This window comes from Platalea leucorodia (genome assembly GCF_965183815.1).
Source record: "Platalea leucorodia genome assembly, chromosome: 4".
Taxonomy (NCBI): Eukaryota; Metazoa; Chordata; class Aves; order Pelecaniformes; family Threskiornithidae; genus Platalea; species Platalea leucorodia.
The window spans coordinates 25,220,885-25,241,842 of NC_138826.1; the positions used below are offsets into that span (position 1 = coordinate 25,220,885).

At 41.8% G+C, this 20,958-nt stretch overlaps 1 protein-coding gene across 1 annotated transcript; it reads right to left on the minus strand.

The window, feature by feature from the left end:
• Positions 1 to 1,905: 1,905 nt before the first annotated feature.
• Positions 1,906 to 18,681, minus strand: DUSP29 (dual specificity phosphatase 29; the record flags this gene model as incomplete). Its single annotated transcript, XM_082309286.1, has 3 exons — positions 1,906 to 2,813; positions 7,878 to 8,098; positions 18,497 to 18,681. 3 exons carry the CDS (start codon positions 18,679 to 18,681, stop codon positions 2,566 to 2,568), a joined length of 654 nt encoding a protein of 217 aa, XP_082165412.1. The 3' UTR covers positions 1,906 to 2,565.
• Positions 18,682 to 20,958: the final 2,277 nt, after the last annotated feature.

Genomic DNA, 20,958 nt, shown 5'->3' on the forward strand with positions numbered 1-20,958 from the left:
TTTTCCTGTGTATTTGTGCAAGTCTCAGACTGCAAAAGAAATACCTGCCTCCAGGTACCAGAAAACCTTGTTCGAATACAGTTCTGCATGTGAATCAGCTACAAATCCTCTTCCAGTTACAGCAGTCATCAAGCTGTCATGCAGGATACAAGAAATAAAATAACCTGTAACCTGAGTGAGGGAAATCCTGGTAGATATTCGCGGTATTTTAGTAGATCATTTGGTACAGAATTCCTGCCTGTAAGGCTAATGCTAAGAAACACACTGCTGCCATAGAGGTGAGAAAGTTCAGCTTTCTCCGTCGGGGTAAATGAAAGACCGGGGCCATGTGTCTGAAAGGCAGGTTTGTCAGACACGAGGCTGGGAGAGCTGTTGCATGTCTGGGTTGTGAATTAAGTTGCAGTAGACCGTAAGGTGCTCTGAAAAGGTGCATTTGAAGGTCTGTGGAAGTAGATGGAAAGAGTTGAGGGACCCTTTCCAACAATTTTTTTGGCTCTTTAAACCCACATTGTGACTGCTCATTTATTTTTGAAGTGTCAAATAGCTTCCTTTTGAGTTTCCTTTTATTTCTGTTTTTTTCTGTTGTGTTTTTTTTTCCTTCTAATCCAGGTGTAGGGATACTTAATTTGCTCTAAGTCCCAGCGTTTGTGTATCTCTATCATGAATATTGTTCATGTCATGATGTCTGTTTTTTAACAGTAGTCTAGTTGTGTTTATTGTGTTCTGTTGTGTCTGAGAATTTGAAGATAAGGTCTTTATTATACAGATAAATACAAATGAGAAGTCAAAAGCATTGCATTATGGGTGCCTGCAGTCTTGGCTACGGTTACTGTTTGGAGAGGAATGATTTACTGGGCTTTGGGCCCCAAAAGGAAGTGAAAGAATAGGAAAGTCTTCACACTAGAGATGCTAAGCCTGTAAGCAGCTGTTAACATCTACAAAAAATTGTTTAAAGTTGTGCTCAACTCTGATTGGTTTGTAGCATATGCTCGTAGTTCTCAGTGGCACATTTCTGCCCCGTGTTCTTTTTTTAAAGTATCAAAGACTTCTGCAGTCCATACTGCACCAAAGATACAAAATCTTTGTCAGCTGGTGAAGACTGTCCTGTGCTCTTGGTGGCTAGGTTGTTCCTCTCAGGTACTGAGGCAGTAAATAGCTCTTACCTGTACATTGAATTAGGTAAAATTCCAGTAGGGAGGGTGATGACCTTTTTGCAGATGCAGAAAAGGCAAACATGGCTTAATTGTGATCTTCCTTTACAGTGTATTTTAAGACTATCAAATACTGCTGAGGTGGAAAAACTCTCATTGTGTCAAAACACAGTTACTGATAATTTGTGCCAGAGTAAATTGAGTAAGTTTAGGCAGAAAAGTAGATCTGGTGTCCCCATTTGTGTATTTGGACTACTTCTGTGAACAAATACAATTATTAGCAACTATATTGGGACACAATAATGCATTAAGGTGACTAAAGCTGAGATAGGAGGAAACATTTGGTAGTGGTAAATATAAACAGCGGTGTCTGGAAGCACAGCAGCAGCTTTCTTCTGGTTAGTCAGGTCACTGTGAGATATTTTTTAAAGGCTTCACCTGTGTCTCTTGCCTTTTTAATCAAAACTAAAAACTCATTAAAACTGGTTATAATCCGTGATTATTTTGGGGGTTATTAGGGCTGCACAAGTTCAGTGTTGAACTTCCTCTTAGCAGTGTAAAGGACATCCTATTTTTCTAGCTGTTAGTATTTCCAAGTGCAGGAAAACAAGTCACAACACAGAATTTTCTTAGTCTTTTTTATGGACTAGTAAATTGACTTGGATGCTGTACGTATAGGACCTTTTAAAATTCAGGCAGTTGAAGCATTTGGGAAAAAGTTAAAACTGAAACTGTTAAAATGTCACGTGTATGTATCTCCTTGAATTATTGTCCATTATATCTGCTTATGCATCTGACCTTCTCAAGGGTCGTGCTTTGTTTCTAGTTTGCACAGTCTGCTGCAAAGTCCATTGTGAAGACTGGGTGGTTGATCCTCATGTGGAGGCTCTCTAAACGCTGTGCTGCCCTAGATTATTGCTGTGAAAGAAGAAATGGAGATGCCAGGAACCACCACAAAAAGGCAAACTCCTGCAAAATCCTTCAGGACTCTGGGACTAAACAATTCATCTGTGCTGCTACCATCTCATTATTTTTCCTGCAAAATTTCTGCAGGAATTCCTTGCTCCACTCTTTTAAAGGCCGTGTGCTTGGGTTAGGGTCAGGATTTTGGGGGTATTTGGCTAGAAGAGGTTTTTCTTTAAGTTGTGCCTGCTTTTGTGCCATAAAAGTTTTTTTACAGAGGGTAAAATTTATTTGTTGATGTCACAAAGAATTCTGCTAACGCTGGAACATTCTAAAAAGATGGGTTTTAAATTTGGCTTCCCTTCTTTCTCATCTTGACAGCATTTGAAATGACTGTGGTTTTCCTTCCAAATAACAAATGATCCTTGTTACTGTGTAATTAACTACACCTTCCCTTCCCATCCTTTTATGGAGTTTCTTTTCCAGTAGCACAACCCTGCCAGGAACAATACTAGATCGTGGTGCTGTTCTCGTCATGATCAGATGGTAGGCTGTTTTTGGCATTCCTCCTCTGCAGTGCCAATGCTATGTCCAGTTCTCTCAGCTGCTTCAAGAAGCCCCGGTTCGGCAAGATGCATCGGTGTTTTGATACTTGCTCAATGGCATCCACCACTGTCATGTTCTTGTAAATCATCAGGTAAGCCAAGACCAATGTGGCTGACCGGCTACGACCCATAGCACAGTGAACCAGAACCTTGTCTGCAGAGACAAAAAGAGATGATGCAGAGATGACACTGGGTAATTTCTTTCTTTTTTTTTTTTTTTTTTTTTTGACAGTGAAGGTTTCTGTGGTGCCCCTGCTCTGTTTGGTGGTTTGACTACTCTTACCAGCACTTTTGTAAGGCCCATCTTTTTACAGGTGCGGAAACTGAGGCTGTAAATCTTACTGTAATAACCAAACACCATCTACATTGGAGATCAGCATTTAATCCTAAACCAGGTATCTTTGAATTTGTGAACAAAGGTTGCAGAGAAGGCCTGGGGGCTGCAGCCTTGCATTAAGTAACATAGCAAGCCCCGCTGCAGCCTAATCTTGCATGCCTCACAAGCCAAGCAGTGTGTATGTAATTCTGTGCTTGGGCACGATGACCAAAGCACAAGGGTGAGGGAGGGTTTGGTATGCTAGCGAACCATGCTTCTATGAGGAGAAGTGGGATGCACAGAGGTGCCTTGCTCCGTTCTACCAGCTAGACACAAAAGTTAACCAAATTTGTTTATTGTTTTGTTGTTCTGACAATAATGTCCTTCAAGATCTAGATTGCATCACTTTATGCCCAAATACTTCATTTGTAAAATATAGCTAACGAGGCTTTTTTAAGGCTCAGTGATATTTTTGAGGGCGGCGGATAAGAAGGGCCATAGAAGTTAACAGGCATATAACCAGGGGGATAGAAAGAAACAACCTCTTAAACTGTAGAAAAGCTGCTTTAGAAATCTCTGGCTAGTCACCCTGACCGTATCATGTTGAATGAAAGTAACATTTCCCCGCCCCCACCACCTCTGTTTTATATGATCATCTCCTTGCAGCAGTGGCCTGTCTTGTATACTGTGAACGCAGTCTCTGCTAATAGTTTTCATCTCTGAATAAATGTGCCTCAGGATTTAGCTTTGTGACATTGCTTGATTTGACTTTGGACTTCCAGAGGCAGAAAGTCCTTGGCTTCAGGTACTAGCAAGGATGTAAGACCAAGTGGAACCTTCCCCATTTGCTGTGTCTGGGGGAGGTGGAAGAAGAGAACACTAAGTGGGTTCAGGTCTGATTGACAAGTTTTGAAACACTTCAAAAGATTTCCAAAAATGATTCAAAGGCCTTGAGGGGGTCTCACAAAGGGTTGAACTGCTGAAGGAAGTAGATTTGGAGCGTGCTCTCTAACACTCTGCTAAGCTGAATTGCCACAGGAAAAAAAAAAATCCTATCAGGGCCAATAATAGTTTATCTCTGTTAGCTATGCCTAGTGAGAAGTGTTGGGTGCAAAGCCATGACTCCTGCCGATTAACTCCTTTGCTTCCAGGCACAAGAGGACGTCTTGGCACAAGTAGCAGTGCTGTGTAATGGATGCATCAAGAACTGCCAACACTAGAGGATTAATGGTTACAGTCTGCATCCTAATCCCAGCAGATAGTCTTAGAGGCATCTTGGCAAAATTCCAGTCTCTCTGATAACTAAAAGTGCCTCTTCCTCTCCTAGAAAATGATAATCCCTTCTATTATTACTGCAAATATTTGAAACGGATGAAAACTCTCATTTGTTCAGCCCTTCATGCTTCTCTTTAGAGTTTCCCACCTTGTAAATGGGTTGCTGTTGAGGTGATAAAATACATGATAGGACAAGGAAGGCTTTGCTTTGTGTGGGTGGCAAATGCAGGGGATCTAGGAGAAGATGTACAGTTTTATACTGTGTTAACAACGGCAAAAAATGGCCATACAACTTTCTGAAATGCCTCCTGGTTGTAGGAAAATGCAGTCTGTCCTTTCCTGTGCGTGAATATTCAAGATTTGACTGCCTGTTAGAGCAAAACGCAGGGCCACATCCCTTCTGTACTACTTTGTATTCTCTTCAGTTCTGAAGTAAGGACCAATCTGAACCCTCTTTCCCCAAGAGGGAGTCTGCTCTTGCAGTCTTTGATTCTGACCACTTATATCCTTCGAGGTGCGGCTGAATATAAAATACCAGTGCACAGAGCCAGAGGTCTGCTGAGTGGTGACAGGTCTCTGAACTATTTTGGTCACTTGACTTGGGCTTGTGTTTCTTGAAAATTTGTCTAGATGCAGCGCTCCCTTTTTCAGAGTCACTTGGAGTGATGAATGTTGAGGTGTCTTTGGTCAAGTGCCTTGGGTCTTTGTATCTGTTTCATATGTTTCTTCTTACATTGCTTTTATCATCTCAGTCTTTAGTGTATTTTTTCCCATGACATCTTCACATGAAAAGAAAATGCTATTCCCTTCTACTTCACATTCTGAGGAACTAAGGCACCAAGGGAATGAGTACTAAATCTGTAGCATAGAAAGGAACTTAAAAATTTCTTAAAATAATGTCTTCCTTTCAGGTTAATCAGGTCTCACTGGTATAAATTTTAAGCTGTCCTATGGTCTGAATTGCATGTTTTGGGAAATCTTTCTGCACAGCTTTAATGACAACATGCATAATTGTGAACAGTTCGAGTTTGCCTCTAAAACTTACTTTTATAACTGAGCTACTTTCACTGTTCTTAATCCATGCTTAAAGTCTGCAAATACTGCTCTGATCAGGGAGTTTCTTCGCCGTCACAAAGATTTTGAAGGTTAAGTCAGAATTACTGCATTAGGACTGTGTTTTAACAGCATCCAAATGGCGAAGCTTTCTGGCTTGTTGCAGAAAGAGAGGCTTCATTTGCCTGACAACTTGTTTCAACAGCATTGCCTATTGAGCAGCTTCCCAGGAAAAAGCATTGTATGAAGTCATCTATTCAATGAATTTGATCACTTGGCTGGCTGAAGGTCACACTCAAACAATGTGATACAGTCGAAGCAAATTCATTAATACATACATTCTGGTCAAAAAAAGTCGAAACTCCCCCGCCCCCCTTTCCCCTCTCTTTTGCATTTGCTCAATTCTAATGCAAAGTAGCAAATGAGTGTAATGGTGTTACTGATCAGAAGTATTTAACACCGTATACTGAAGTATATGGGTACTGGGTTACTTACTGTGAAATCCTGTTTAGGAATCTGGATGCTATTTGTCAGGAAGATGCACGCAAATAGTCCTTTCATTAGGCACTTGAAATACATAGCATCTTTCCACACTAGATATGCATTCACAAATAATGCATTTATGTTGTTGGAGGAGCGCACTAGTTACTTGCCTCCAATCTTTGCTCCTGTAAGTGTAAGAGACATCCGTCTACACTTCAGTCTAGCTTCTGGAGTTATTCTGTTCTGTAAATGTGTATTGGAAAGCTATTGTCATGCATTCAACCTCAATCTCTTTGTAGGCTGTGCATATGTGCCTTTATGCATATCTTTGGCTGGGACAGGAGATGTACATTTAGTGTGCTTTTCCCTCATGAGAAAGTTAAGAGCTTGCTCTTTTTTCTTCGTGAGTGGTACAGTAATTTTTTATTTTATTGGTCTCCATCAGAAAAGATCCTAGCTATCTTGTTTTAAAACCATGTGAATGTGGCAGGCAGTGCAGAGCTACAGAAATGATGGCAGTTGGTAGTATCTACTTAAGTGCAGATTGTTGTTGTTGTTTTGTAGAAGTTCATCCAGTCACTCTTTGATTTGGTCTTGTGTTTCAGTGCTGGACTGGTGCTTGATACTGTCTCAGAACTTCCTGGACTTTGATGTCGTTTTGAAACAAAAAGGTTGATGCTCCCCTCCCCCCCATCCTTTTCTGCCTCAACATTTATTGGGATGCAAGTTTTTTTCCTAACCTTTGCTGCTAGTTCCCTTGGGCTTGTTTCTTTACCTCCCTGCAGCAGACAAAGGTGTTACAGGAACAGGAGGGTGATGGAAGTGAGGAAGTCTGCATTTCTTACTTCAGCTACTCCAGTCTGATACTGACCTCTGGCCTCCAGCCAGGGCTAGACACAGGTGCCTGTTAGTTATCCACTCCTTCCCAAAGGCAGTGCTTCAGACATACTTTTTTGAAATGCCAGGTACCTTTCTTCACAAGCAAGTAAGCTCCTGAAGCAATTTCTCCTGCTATTAGGACTTTGATTTTTAAAACTGAACTGCTTTCAAGACTTTCTCCTGAACAAGCGAAGGGACTGTTGCTGTAGACTGTACTTGCTGAAAGGGTAAAATTGTAAAGACCTGGCTGGCTGTTGGGGGCAAGCCAGGTAGTAGCTGGCTACAGCTGAGCTAAACAGCCAAGAACAGAAGCTGACACGAGGCTAGAAACTTGATATGTGACCCTCTGATATTAAGGTCTTTGTAGGTCAGCAGGAAAGTCTTCTCAGCTGGTTTCTGGTAAAATATCCTGTAGAGATTTAAAAAAAAAAAAAAAAGCATGTGGGGGGAAGGAATAGGAGTAATAGTGAAAGCCAGTGTGAGGCCTAGGCTGTAGCGCTTCACATCAGTGGAAAGCTTTCTGATAGAACACTGCTGGAGGTCAGCAAATAATGAATTGTAGTAATCAAGCTGAGAAATTACAAAGGCTTTAATGAAATGTTTCTAGATATCTGCTGTCAGAGTTGTTTCGGTCTCCTGGTGCTTGGAAAATGGCAGAGAGATAAATCTGTTATAGGTTGGGGTAGATCTGATGGCCTGGTAGGATGGTGGCTTTTATATTTGTAGAGTGAATCTAATGCTGCAGAGCATGAAGCTGTGGAGTGACAGCCTGGAATCTCTGCAGAACACTCATGTTCCACCGCTATACAACCACTATTCATTAAACCTTTCTTAATAGGGATTAATTTGAGGAAAAGACAGCTAATTTATGGAACCCATGCAATGTCTGATTGTCTCTGATGTGTTTATGAAGGAGTCAAAACAACAACAAAAAACCTCTGAGACAGGAGACCTTAATGCAAGCTGTGGTGTGGACTTTTATCAACATGCTTGGTAAGGGGCTCTTGGGCTGGTACTAGTTCTGCAGTGAGAAAGGTCCTAGTTGTACCACTACCTTCTCTTAAACTAGTTCCCAGCTACTAGTTTGATATTTGCTGTTAAACTGTATTGGACTTGTTTCACTCCCACAAGGCTGAATGCTGTGGAACTATGCTTATAATCAGATGGAGAAAATACTGTACTGTTTTTAACCATTTCCAGCACCCTCCTTACTTTTTTCATCCTGAAGTGCATTATGAATGAATTTAGAAGCTGAATAAAAGAACTGGCTGAGCTTGAAAGTGGGGAGATCATCTGCTTCCACTCCATGGTACTCCACAGCCATGTCGTGATAATATTCTGGTCCTGTGTCCACGTTCCGCTGACCATGGGCCGCATTGAGGATGTGGGTGAAGCCTGCCTTCTCAAGGCTGTAGCGATCTAATGCAGTTTTCCTGTTAAAACAAGAGCTGTCATGTAAGTGAAGAAGCATCTTGCCCAGCAAGCCAGAAAAAAAAATCTCTGATTTGGTAAATTCTAAATGTTAAGGAAACTGATAATGCTTCAAAAATGCATCATTTACCATTGTGAAGATCTCAAGATACTGTCATTCAGAGTGAATGATCTTTCTGGAGTTCATAACTATCTCTCCCAGGTCCTTAGAGCACCTTGAAAATGAATTTATTTTCCTGGCAGCTTTGTAATGTAGGCAATACTGGCTTCTATCCATCTTGTACAAGAAGAAACTTGAGATACAGAAAGAAATAGAATGAATTATTTAAAGTCATAAAAGCAAATCTGTGGCAGAGCTTGAAATAGGACCCATGAATGCTGCTTTCCCCTTCCGTCCCATCAATTGATATTGCAGAAATAATAAAAGAGTTGGTGGTATGTCAGTAAGATCATCTGGGATTCAAAAAGAAGCTCTTCATCACTAAAAGAAGCTACTGAGGTTTTTTTTTTTTCTCCATTTCTATTTTAAAAAATAAAAATAATTTTAAAAAATCACCCTTCTGTGATCACAATTCCCTATCAGGTTTCCTTTTACTGTCATGTTTGGTTAAACCAGAGGTCTAAAGCAAAAAGATATGGAAATTGGATATTAGCCTTCAGTGGAAGCTAGAAGTCATATATTTAGCCCAATATTCTAATTTATTCTTGTCCTCTCTTCCATTGGACAAGGGAAGTCAGATAGGAGAGGAAATCCTAGATTTTTTCTGTGCCCAATACCTACTCTTAATTGTTGGCCAGCAGCCTGAGTGGACAGGCATGTAAAAACTTTTGGTTCCATTACAGAAAGCTTTTAATTCTGGAAAGTTTTGTTCTGGAAGAGCTGTCAAGTTTCATTAGTGCCTAGGAAGACTACTGAGCTTTTTACAAAAAATTACATAGGCTTTATTCTGTTAATATGTTTTCAGATGACTACTGCTGCCATAAATGAATTAGTGCATGATGTGAAAGAGCTTTTTCCAACCAAAAGTAGCGCTCTCCATGAATGTTTCCTGAACATTTCAATGTGTAAATGCAGCTGCTGTCACACAGGACGTCGTGATGGGCTACCTGTTGTGTTTCATAATTCTAGTGGTGACAGCTCAGAATAGCTTCAAGTTGACTCCACCTTCCCAGCCTCTGTCAAAGTCAAAATCCCCCTTTGAGCAGTCAAGAACCTAGCGATTAGAGCATTTAACTGGGACATGGATACTGAAGATCTTGCCTATACTCTTTTCTGATTTAAACCGAGCTCATGATAATTGGCTGTTCTGAGTAGACCTTTCTCCCCGCAGAAATTCCGTTCTGGTCAGGAATTATAATGTCTTGACTCTACTGGCATTTTTGCTATGAAATGATGTCATCAGTCCCCTGTGCAATGATTGAAAAAATAAATAAAAACTCCAGTTAGTGTGGAGATGCCTACCTAAGCTCAGTAGACTCTGGAGGACAGACAAGCAGCGGCATCTTGCTGCTAGTGCTGTGACTTGCCACCTTCACCTCAGGTTAAATAATGCTCACTCCTTCCCTTTGCATTCTTGTTGCAGTGTTTGACCTAGAAAGATGTTTCTTTTTCTCTCTCCTTTCAGAAGACTCATGCCTTAGGATTCTCGCCAGGTGCATATGCTCTATACACTGCCAGCAAAGGCACTTCAGTTCTGGACTATAAGGATGGCCAGTACTTAAAAAACAGATTAAATGTCCTGGTCGAAGAGTAAAGGTGTGATGAATAACTACTTCTCTTGTTTTTGATGTGCTAGAGGTGAACTACAGATTCTGCTTTCAAATTAAGTCTTATTTTATTTGCCTCCTGATGCTGGGATAGAGAAAATATGTTTTTCCATTCACCAGGCTTGGCCCAAACCATGTATCCAACAAACCATGAAAGACTGATGGTTTCAGGTCAGAGATCTGTGCTCAACTGGAACCCCTGCAAGTAGAGACCTACATGCTGAATAGCAAGTAGGACCTCAGTGGAGTTAGGGTCAGCGGAAAACCAAAGTTTTTGAGGGACTGTAGATACTATCAAACTTTTGTTTCTGCAAACACTGCTCAGGCTAATAAATAGCATTTGAATTAAATGATTTAAGTTGTTCTGAGCAAGGACAATGTCAAACAATAGGTCGCGTGACAATTATTAACATTTGACACATTCAACTGAAATCCAGTTTTCCTGCTTACTTGATGAGGTTCTTGGGAGACTGCCTTTTGACACAGTGGGTGCATCTAATGCATTTGTTTCTGACAGTCGCACTTACAGTCTTGTTCTATGTCTTAGGAACTCATTTTTAAGTGTTCAGTAGCCCCAGTGTTTCAATAGGCATTCAGAAAGAAGGGATACTGTCTTTCACTAACTGCATAAGCAGTCAGCTCAGTCTGGCCAACCTCCTGGGAACTTCCCCCTCCACCTCGCAGTCTTGCCTGTAGCTGCATACTGTGAATTTGGGGCCTGGGATGGGATTAATCCTCCTCCTTTTTATTTAATCAATTAAAGGCAAGGCAGTTAGGTGTTCATTTTGCACCACAATTTGCATTAGTGTTGTCTGGCCCTTGGCCTGTTGGAGTTTGGGAGTATGCACATTGTTTCTGTTAGCTTACTGTTTCCCATGGCTTGGGCTGGAACGGGAATGAGAAGCAGCAATGGATCAACCTTCAATGCTATTGCAAAAAGCCCCTTGTAAATGCTCAGATGTAGCTAAATCATATTCTGTGAAATCTTTTATTTTTAAAGTAATTTATAAGTTTACCAAAGAAATACTTAGAGTTATCTATTCAACTGTTTTTGGCACTGAAGAATCTGTACTGTTTTCCTCAATGCTTGGAATAGACTGATTTTTAAATGTTATCTGCTTTTTAATTATGCGTGATATGTAAACTGATTCAGCAATATCCTTTTGGACTGAATGTAATCTTGCCCAATATAATCTTTTCCTTTCTAATATGGATGCATATTTTCTTCTTTCTACTGACATTGCTAATGTAGAAAACTTCCAGAAAATGAATGCTCAGTGTGGAGCACTCAAATCTGTTAAGATCTCCACATTTTCACTGGAATAGATACTCCAACTACGCTGTGTGTAGGTGTTGTTCAACCAAGACCTAAAACACTTGCCCTGGCTAGGTGGAGCATGGTCAGCGTAGGTCCTGTGGGTATGTGGCTTGTGCATCTGCAGGCTGAGCTATTGCTTGTAATCTGTAAAGAGGATGTTGGGTACCTTTCTTCCAGCAGATACCCTGGACAACATTATCTACGGAAAGTTTTTCCTAAGGTTTCCAATACATAATGTTGTGTAGAAATCTGAGGAAACAGTTATTGTGCAATACAAAATAGGGTTCACTGGACTGCAAGAGGTGCCAGCCTTGGGCTTTAGAATCTGCATCTTTTGAAGAAAGCTGAAGTGACACTTACTCACTCTTTTTCAAGAGCAGGAGTGCTTGGTTTCAAACTTGATATGGAGGTTGGGAAGCACTTAGGCTCTCTCTCCTTTCTCTCCATCCCCCTAGTCTTGCACTTGACAATTACGTTTTCATAAAAGATATCTTTACTGCTCTTTCAAAAATTTTCCTCAGTTTTTTTTCTTGCAAAACCTTTCCCCAAAAGCTAGGCAAACAGCCCAGTTGGACCACCGCTTGTCATGCTGACCTGGGTTTGACTGCTTTTGCACTCCCATCAGCTGTCTTTTTACCTTGCCCATTGATAATAAATACTATTCAGCCAGGGCTGGCCTGTGCTGGGACTGACACTGCCATTATATAGGCAGTTAAACGTGAGGTCATGCTGGGTCTGCAGCACATTGATTGCCAGTTAACAGAGAGCAAGAAACAGGCTGTTAAGCCCTCATATAGGGGTATCCATATGCTTGTAAATGGAAATGTTACTGTGCCTCTTGACGTGTTTGCCTGGACTGGTTTTAGCCATCAGTGAACTCCAGCTTTGTGTGAAGGACTGGCTTGCTTTCCAGCCTCAGCTGAATCTGTAGTGTAGATGCCATTGTGGAAGCATTCCTTATTATCTGTTTACTTTAGTCAGAGCCTAATTTTTTTGTGTTTCATCATGAATGCTACTCCTGGTTACATCCCAGGGGGGAATGCTTTTGGTCTTCCTTGCAGTTTTTACCATGCCTGAGGTATCAGTATTTTAGATGAAAGAAAGGAATAAATCAAGCATAAATATCTGCAAATATTCTATTGGTTGAAGTTACTAATAGCATAGGATCATTCAGGGGTATATGAATCATATACCTTATTGGAGGATTTATAACTCTATTTCTAATTCACTTTCAGCCAGAAATGGCACAGATTTATTTCCCTTGCAATTGGCTCACTACCAGAGTTTAATAGTCAAGCTAACAATATTCCTCTTTTTCCCTCCTATGAGGACAGGCTGAGAGAGTTGAGGTTGTTCAGCCTGGACAAGAGAAGGCTCTGGGGAGACCTTATAGCAGCCTACCAGTACCTGAAGGGGGCCTACAAGAAAGCTAGAGAGGGACTTTTTACAAGGGTAATTAGTGATAGGACAAGGATTAATAGCTTTAAACTGAAAGAGGGTAGATTTAGGTTAGATATAAGGAATAAATTCTTCACTGTGACGGTGGTGAGGCACTGGAACAGGTTTCCCAGAGAAGCTGCGAATGCCCCATCCCTGGAAGTGTTCATGGCCAGGTTGGATAGGGCTTTGAGCAACCTGGTCTAGTGGAAGGTGGCCCTGCCCATGGCAAGGGCGTTGGAACTAGATGATCTTTAAGGTCCCATCCAACCCAAATCATTCTATGATTCTTTGGGTGCTGCTGTTTCCTAATAAATTGCAATTAATATTTCAATTTTTGTGATGATGGTTGAATTTTAAGTAGCCATTGTAAAGAAGAGTTTGCTACAAATGCTAGTGTAGGTGAAGCCATATGCGTTTGACTACCCGTGCAATTGTTTTCATGTTGTGTATCTCACCATCTGTGCTATTAGCACTTGATTTCCTTTTACACAGTGCAGCTATGGTCTCCAGTGTCTGTCTTGAATGTGTTCCTATGCAGAGAAGGTGAAGTGTGGCACTGGGAGATAACAGTGAAAAATTCAGTATAATTCAGTTTAGTAAGAGATGAACTGGGCAGATTGGTCCCATGTAAAAACTCATCAGCTCTTCAATTCGGAGCACATAAACATATGCTAAAGGTTAAGCATACCTGAAGTCCTCCTCTCTATAGCAAAGCATGTTAAGCAAAAGCTCAGTGCTTTGCTGAATCAGACCCTGCATTTACTGTAGGACAGATGGACTCATAAACATGTTTCTAAAGTTCTGAGGCAAGGGGGAGTACTTCGATATGGGAATGCTACCGAAATGGTGAAAATTTGAGATAAAATCACTTTCACATAGGGATATATTGATAATAACAGACTATCACCAAGAAGGAGAACTCACCTAAACAAAAATGTCATCCATTTTCAGATGGTTCCCAAAAGACTATTTATATCTCTTGGGTTGTGCAAGGGCAAGTAAAGAGTTTGTCCAAGAGTTTAACTGTGCCTGCTGTCAGATTTAAAGTTAAGATTCATAGGATTAAAAGCAAGTGCTGTGGCAAACTCTGCCTTCTTCTGGAAGCAACAATGTAAGTAGTTATAACGTAAAAGAAAATCCTTCCTTTCAAGTTGCCATCTCCAGCATACTAAATCCCTTCTCTCTCTTTTCAAAAATACTGTCGTAACAAGCTTTAGTCCTAGCTGCTTTCATCAGGAAGACACCCAAGCCAATGGAGTTGGAAGAGAGGGAAAAACAACTTGCAGTCACTGCAGCCTACACCTCCACATCAGGTATCAAGTATATTAAAAGCAGCTAACAAAGGGAAGAGAAGGCAGCTCATGATGAAAACCCAAGTGCATCTAAAGGAAGGGAAGTAATCCTCCGACATGCCTCATGAGGTGGTGGGCAGAGTAGCTCCCTCCACAGGTAAGTCAGCACCTTACAGCTGGTACTGGTCAACCAGATGACTGGTACACTCATAAGCTCTAAGTAGAGCCAAGTCTCTTAAGCTTCATGCGAAGGTTGAGCAATGCAAACATGTTTCAGTATAGACTGTTAAAGCCACAGATTGACATGACCCAGATTGACAAAACACAAGGAAATCTGAGGCAACATGTTACTAGAAGAGGAATCGTCTCTCTCAAACGTCTCCATTTTCTTAAACGCCAAAGGAAAGCTCGATGCAGGATGATAATTTACCAGATGGTCGGTGTCAGAAAGAAGCTTCCTGAACATAGGCAATACTGACACTTTCTTAAGAAAATCTGGCAGCTCTCCCTCCTGAGGAGAGATGTTGAGAATTTCCAATAATACTGACCCAATTTCCTTTGGTAACTCCAGCACTGAGGGAATCTAGAGATAGTGTAGCATTGTATCCCCTTTTCCTTCTGAGGTGTTGCTCCATTTTTGTGGATACCTCCTGTTCAGTGTGAATTAGAAGAATTTTTAGGTTCCACTGAAAATACTGAACAAGATCTTCATAATATGCGGTAGAAAAAGATTTAGTAGTCCATTTTCCCCTAGCTCAAAATGGTGGATATTGTTTTTGTAAGTGATACAACCTAGTTACAGGAAATACCTCTCTGCTTTCTATACAGCAAAGGCATCAAACACATGTGATGTAGTCAGTCAGCTCCTGGTCTTGACTTCAGTCGCTCACCAGGTGTTAGAAACCACTTATAGACAGCAATGATGTTGTGGGGGGAAGTGTTACTTGTCTTGGAAACCGTTGCTGCTTTAAGAGGTTTATGGTCCAGTGTTACAGATCTGATTTTCTGGATTGTTAAACTGCTGTTCCAATTGACAGATTCTCATACTAACAGAGTTGAAACTATGTCCTCCAGAGTGTTATTACAATCTAAATCTGCATACACTCCTATTTTTGTATGATTAATACTGGTGTATATCCTAGGAGTTCATAATGCTAAACAGTGGGAGGTAACTATTCGCTACCCTGAGTGAGTTCCATCTGTTTTCTTCTAGATCAGTATAAATTGTCTTTCTACTTAGTCACTTGGAAAAAGCCATGCTGTATTGATTTTCTGGAGAAAGGGAAGAGGAGAGAATGAGCTTTAGTTAAGCATATATTTAAAGTTTAGTTATATATTTTAATTATCATACACTCCAATCTGTAGTTTTGAGTTACTCCTGTGTCTTGTTGAACCTTACCTGTGTTAGTTCTCAAGACCATGAGCCCTGGGGCTCTACTCAGACAAACACTGACCATAGCTTTTTTTGAAGTGCAAGCTCAGTTCAGCTGCATATCCAGAAAAATACTTTTCATATTTAACTCGCAAGGAATTAGACTCCAGAAGATTTCTTTTCCTCTGGGAGTAGTTTGAGAACACTAAGACCTGAAATTGTGATCAGGCCTTAAATCCTAATGAGAGCTAGAGGATGGTTAAGAGGAAACTGAAATCTTGGGAGGCCTTTGTCTTCAGTTAAAATGTTCTTTAAAATTCAGAAACGTGGAATGATGAATATCATCTCAGGTAATAAGGCGATCACTGAAGAACCGCAAGAAGAAACTACAAGCTACATAACTGGCAGAGGTTTTCCATGTGATTTCGGTGAACCAAGCAGGCTTGGGATTAGTCAGTAAAACTGCCCATGCAAGTAACCTGGTGACTGGTGAAAGAAAGGAGCAAGACAAAGCTGCTTTCTATCCCTTTAGAAGGCTTCTGGATGTGAGAAGGATACATGCAAGCACTAATCCTGGTAGCAGATGAATCAAAATCTTGGCAAAGCATGTTTTATTCCTATCACTAGGCTGTCTCCTGCAAGTTCCAGTGTCTAGTCTTTAAAAGTCCTTGGAACTTGCTGGAGGAAAATTTCAATTGGAGCTGAACACAGCATGTTATATTTTGAGGCTTTGATTATTCAGGGCCTGACAGGCTCATGGAGATTTCATTGCCTCTGGGCAACATCTGCAGCGAAGCCTTGTAACAAAAGGATTGAGTGGCCTCACAGGGCTCCTTGATAGCCTGTATTGCATTAGAAGGAAGATGTGGTTACGTAGTCAGGGTAATTAATTAGCATTTCCATAAGCAGTCACAAGTCCTGTTAACCTTGTAAATGCAGGAGGCAGGAATGAAGCACAGATGTGAAGGCTCTGAAGATAAACTCTGCATGTGTGTGTTCACTTGATTTTGTTGATGAGCTCCACTAAATTCTTTCAAGATCAACCTTAATTTAGCATGGCTAAGGATCCAAATACACCCAACATCTGTTCACGTCTCCATGGCAGCCCTTTGGCGACCAGTGCTACAGCAAGATCTTAAAATAAAACAATACAAAAAAACCCTACCACACTGAAGGGGGAAGCTGTTGGTCAGAAGTAAGATGTGGAGCTGGCAGAGGAAAGATGTAGAGGTCCCTGGACTCTGCCTGCTTCAAATAAAATTTTAGTTCTGATAATGAAAGCTGCATCTTGCCTGCAGACCAGTTCTCATCTCAGATTCTCTGCTACTGGATGTCAAGTTTGCCCTTACCTGGCTGACAATAGTAATTCTCTCGCAGAGCGCCTCATTTTCTGGTGAAGTTTTACTTCTGTTCAGCTCCCATCTGCTCCCCACTTCTTTTTCCTTCTCTGTTGGCTTTCTCATTCTTTTGTCCCAGTCATGTGGGGGACTTGTTTCCCCTTGAAGCACCATTGCTTTTCGTCCTGACTTAAGACCCTTCCTCTGCAGGAACAAAAAACTGCCCAGTGTAAGGAGGTGTAGCTCTAAGTACCTCTCAAGAAGCTTGTTTTTCTGTTTGTCTGATTGGTTTGTACAGAGTGTAGGTGTGCATTGTATTCAGAGTTGTGCCTCCTAGCATTTATTAAATACAAAGTGTAACAAGCCACTGCTACAGGAACGATTACATGAAAGAGTCAGTGGCTGGTGTCCTGGGCTTAGAGACTGACTGGCCAAAGACCTGTTGTCTCGTTGGATCCCTTTGCTCAGAGGGCAGAGCTGTAGCTTCATCACAGAGATAAGAGAGGAAATTATTCTAACAGCTTCATTCAGAATAATTCTGCTGGTGATTTTGAACAAGGAAGTAGGAAATATATGCCAGAAGGGGCTGTTCCTTACACTGAATCTTGAGTTAGAAATACCTAACAAGAGGGGCAGGGCATGATGGGGAGAGGACAACTCAACCCCCTTTTCCTTTGTTCCTGAGTCATTTGGCCAGGCTCTTCCCATGGCTTAATTCCACCCCCACCCCCCCATGTCTCTAAAAGTGGGAGCCCTGGCTTGGTTAAAGCTCAGAACTCTTGTGTCTCTTTCTGTTGCCTCTGGTGCCACAGAAGTAATTGGTCGATGATATTAGGAGTCTCGTAACTTTCCAGGCTCTATCTCTTTCCTCTTTTATAAGCTGGCAACAGATGAATTTTAGGACCTTTTAAAAAAATTATTGAGAACTTTGGAGCCAGTGGGGCTCCTGCTTGTGCCTTACAGTGATGACGTAAAAGAAATGTCATGTTAGCACAGAGTGTAGAGGAAAATGGGAAAGGGACCAATAATGCCTAAGGGGTAAGAAAAGCTCTCTCGCTCTGCTCAGGGTTTAGGTCAGGAGATTTTCTGATGGCATGTCTCCCTGCTGCAGCAGTCATCTCTGCTTGTCAGAATAGGCTGTTTCTAGCTTAGTCCTGTGCTCAGCAGAGCTAAGTCTGTTTTGTGGGTTTGGTTTTTTTCCAAATCACACTTGGTCTGATCAGTGAGACGCATCTCTGCAGCTTTGCCTTCCACAGGGTTCTGTTTGTTTTAATCTCTTGAGCAATTTGGAAATGCAGAGTACTCCGTGTACACAAGCACAGGCTTGGAAATGCAGAAATGCCACTGTGGGTTGAGCTGCCTCTTCAGTCATTTTTCAAGAATTACATTTTAGGCTTCAACCAACCTAAGCCATGATCCTACACATGTAGGCCATGCTCTTTTGTCAGTGTAACTGTGGCAGGACTTTCACTCAGAAATAAATGACAAATTACTTCTTGAAATGAGACATTTAAAAATAGATCGTGACTAGCTTCAACCTCTGCAGCCTACACTGGTGCCACAACTGCTCCTGTTACTCAGTCTTTAACAGCAGATCCCCCTGCTTTCTTGAAGCAGCAGCAACCAACACTGTGTGCCTATATTTGTAAGGGCCATGGCAGGCTGCAATTGCTCTATTGAACTCTGGTATCTGTCAGTAGCTCATCAAATCACATCATCACCGCTAAATACTAGCGAATGGGTAGGAGGAGGAAAGAAACACCCTGCTCTGTTGGTGAGCTGTACTTGGTCTGGCTTAGTCATCTCCTATCTAGAAGAGAGATACTATGTACATTTACTCATCTGCTATGTAGAGGTACTATATACACACTTACTCATCTCCTATGTAAAGGTTGGGCCAGACTTCATTGACATGAGTGTACTTCGGGCATCCTTTCCAGAAGAGCCGCTCCAGTTCAAATGCGCCTGGGGTACAGTAATCCTCATCAGGATCTACTTTGATTGCTGTGTATGCATTTTTCTTCCCAGCGTTCAAACCTGCTGATGACATCTTGTCCATGAAGTAGTGTGCTCAGGACGTGCAAGAAACTGGAATGCAACCAAAAGAGAATGTTAAGCACAAAGCAAGTGAGTTCTGCTCTGGTTGTGGGACGCTGGGAGCAGCACTGGCCAGGTGCGATTGGGCATGGTGTGAGATAGATGTACCTGCTCCGTGGCAGGCACAGGTTCGCACCTGGATCTCTGCCTCTCCTGAAATAGGCGAGGAATACTTTGTTGGACAAGCTCACCAGCAATGGGAGCAAAAGCCAAAGGTTTGTGATCACCGAAGTTCGGTTTCCGCTGGGAATTTGTTTCCTAGAAAATCCACTGGTAAGAATTTGGTAGATCTAGCAGCCTGATCCAAGGGATCTAGAGCACCTAGGGGAAGTGGATGGGGGAAATTTAAGATGTTTCTTTATTATTAATTGTGAATCTTCTAAAGGTTTCTCCTTTATGTGACTTTCACTGACTCTGGGAGATTAAATGTGTCCATTCAGGTGAATCCTGGGTGTACCTCTTATACTCTTTCAAGGTCTTAATGCAGCCCTGCATGCTGAACCTTGTAGGCCCTTTCCAGGAATGGGAGTTTGCCTTTTTGCAGCATCACTGACTGACTGACAAAATATTTTTTTTAGCCAGGATGGGCTCAAGGACTTCCTTCTTTTCAAGTTCACTCTTGTTTTTTTTTTTAACCTAGATGCATACATGCCAAGTGGGGAGGAAGAAGCACTGATGAACATATAGTATGGAAGGGAGCAATGGAACAATGTTACACTGTAGCTAAAATCAGAGTATCGTTAATGTTGCCAAAAACAACACCCTTTGCTTGACCATATTGTCAGAGCTGTGTTGCTCAGAACTGACACCCTTAACGTCCCATGTGTTTGAGCTATCCGCTAGTATTGAATCCTTTGGTGTAAGCTTTACACATCTCATGACACTCCAGATTCTCTCCTGCTTGTGATTTCCTCAGCTCCTGTCCCGATTTAGACTTTCCCCTGTAGAGTTTGCCTCCCTCAGCTGTGGAGTCAACAGTTACAGCCCAGTTAGGTGGTCTCCCTCCTCCCCCACTTCCCCAAGGCTGTGCCTTACTTAGGAGCTGGGCACTGACCCCACAAGCAGCAGGAGCTCAGAGAGCAGCCTAAAGTTTTCACAGAGCTGGTGAGTGAAGTTAAAGGCCAGAGACTAACTTGAGTCTCAACGCCTTCCTTGTCCACTCTTTTATGAAGACACTGCCTTAGGACACGGCGGGTAGTTATACGTTTGCAAGAATATTCTTGTCTCTTGGACAGGCGGGTTTTTTGCATCCATGTTTAACTTTCCTAATCCCCTGCAGCTGAAGTATCTCTGGTAAAAGCCCAGTGAAATACGTGTGATACAGAAACCCTTGCACCAGCAGCAACCGTACCAGCCACTGCAGGTGCAGTACAGATGCAAGAGTGCAATGCTGTGCTCCTTAGCTCAGGTGTGGCACTGCACTGTCCTGTGGTATCCCCATGCATACAGTGTTGGGTGTGTTTTTCAGGTTATTTTTTATTTTAATTTTTTGACTACTTGAAGAAAATTTTGCAGGGGGAGAGCTAAAGTACAGTACATCCATGTATTCTCAGTAAAGAAGAAGAAACAAGGGAGTGATTAACAAGTGATATGAGAGCTTTTCAGTCCAAATTAACAGCACTGGAAACTCCGCACACTACCAGACAAATACTCATGTCATAGATCTGGGCACAATGTTGGAGAAGGATTATTGTGAGGGACATGAGCGTTGTAATGTCTTCTTTGGTTTTCTTCTGTGGATTTGCACATTTCTGAAGGCAAAGCACATTTTGTTCTGCAAGTTGTCAGCAGGAAGCGAAACTGCTCATACAGCTGATCTTTACGCTACAGCAAACCTCTAGGAACTAGAGTTTGGGGCTGTCCACATGCCTGATCTCCTATTTACCCTGTTGCCGGTTGTCATTTAACCATCTTCCCCTCTCGTCCTCTGAAAACAAGTTTCCCTTTTTTCCACGTTGCCAGCCTTCTGGTGCAGACTTACTTGTCTGCTCCATCTCCCTGTTGGGTCTGTTTTGTTTCTCCTGCTGGACTGTCTGATGTCTCAGGGCAGCGGTTGCTCCTGTCTCTCATCCCCTTGAAGAGAGAAGTTGAACCTTGCAGTGCTGTAGGAGACTTGTAACGAGAAGAGGTGGAGTTGGGCTTGATCTTACGAAGCATACGAGTACAGACTACCAAAAATCCACCTTTCTTGCAGGCAACAAATCCTGTAGTGGCTCCCACAATTTTTTTTTGTTGGCCG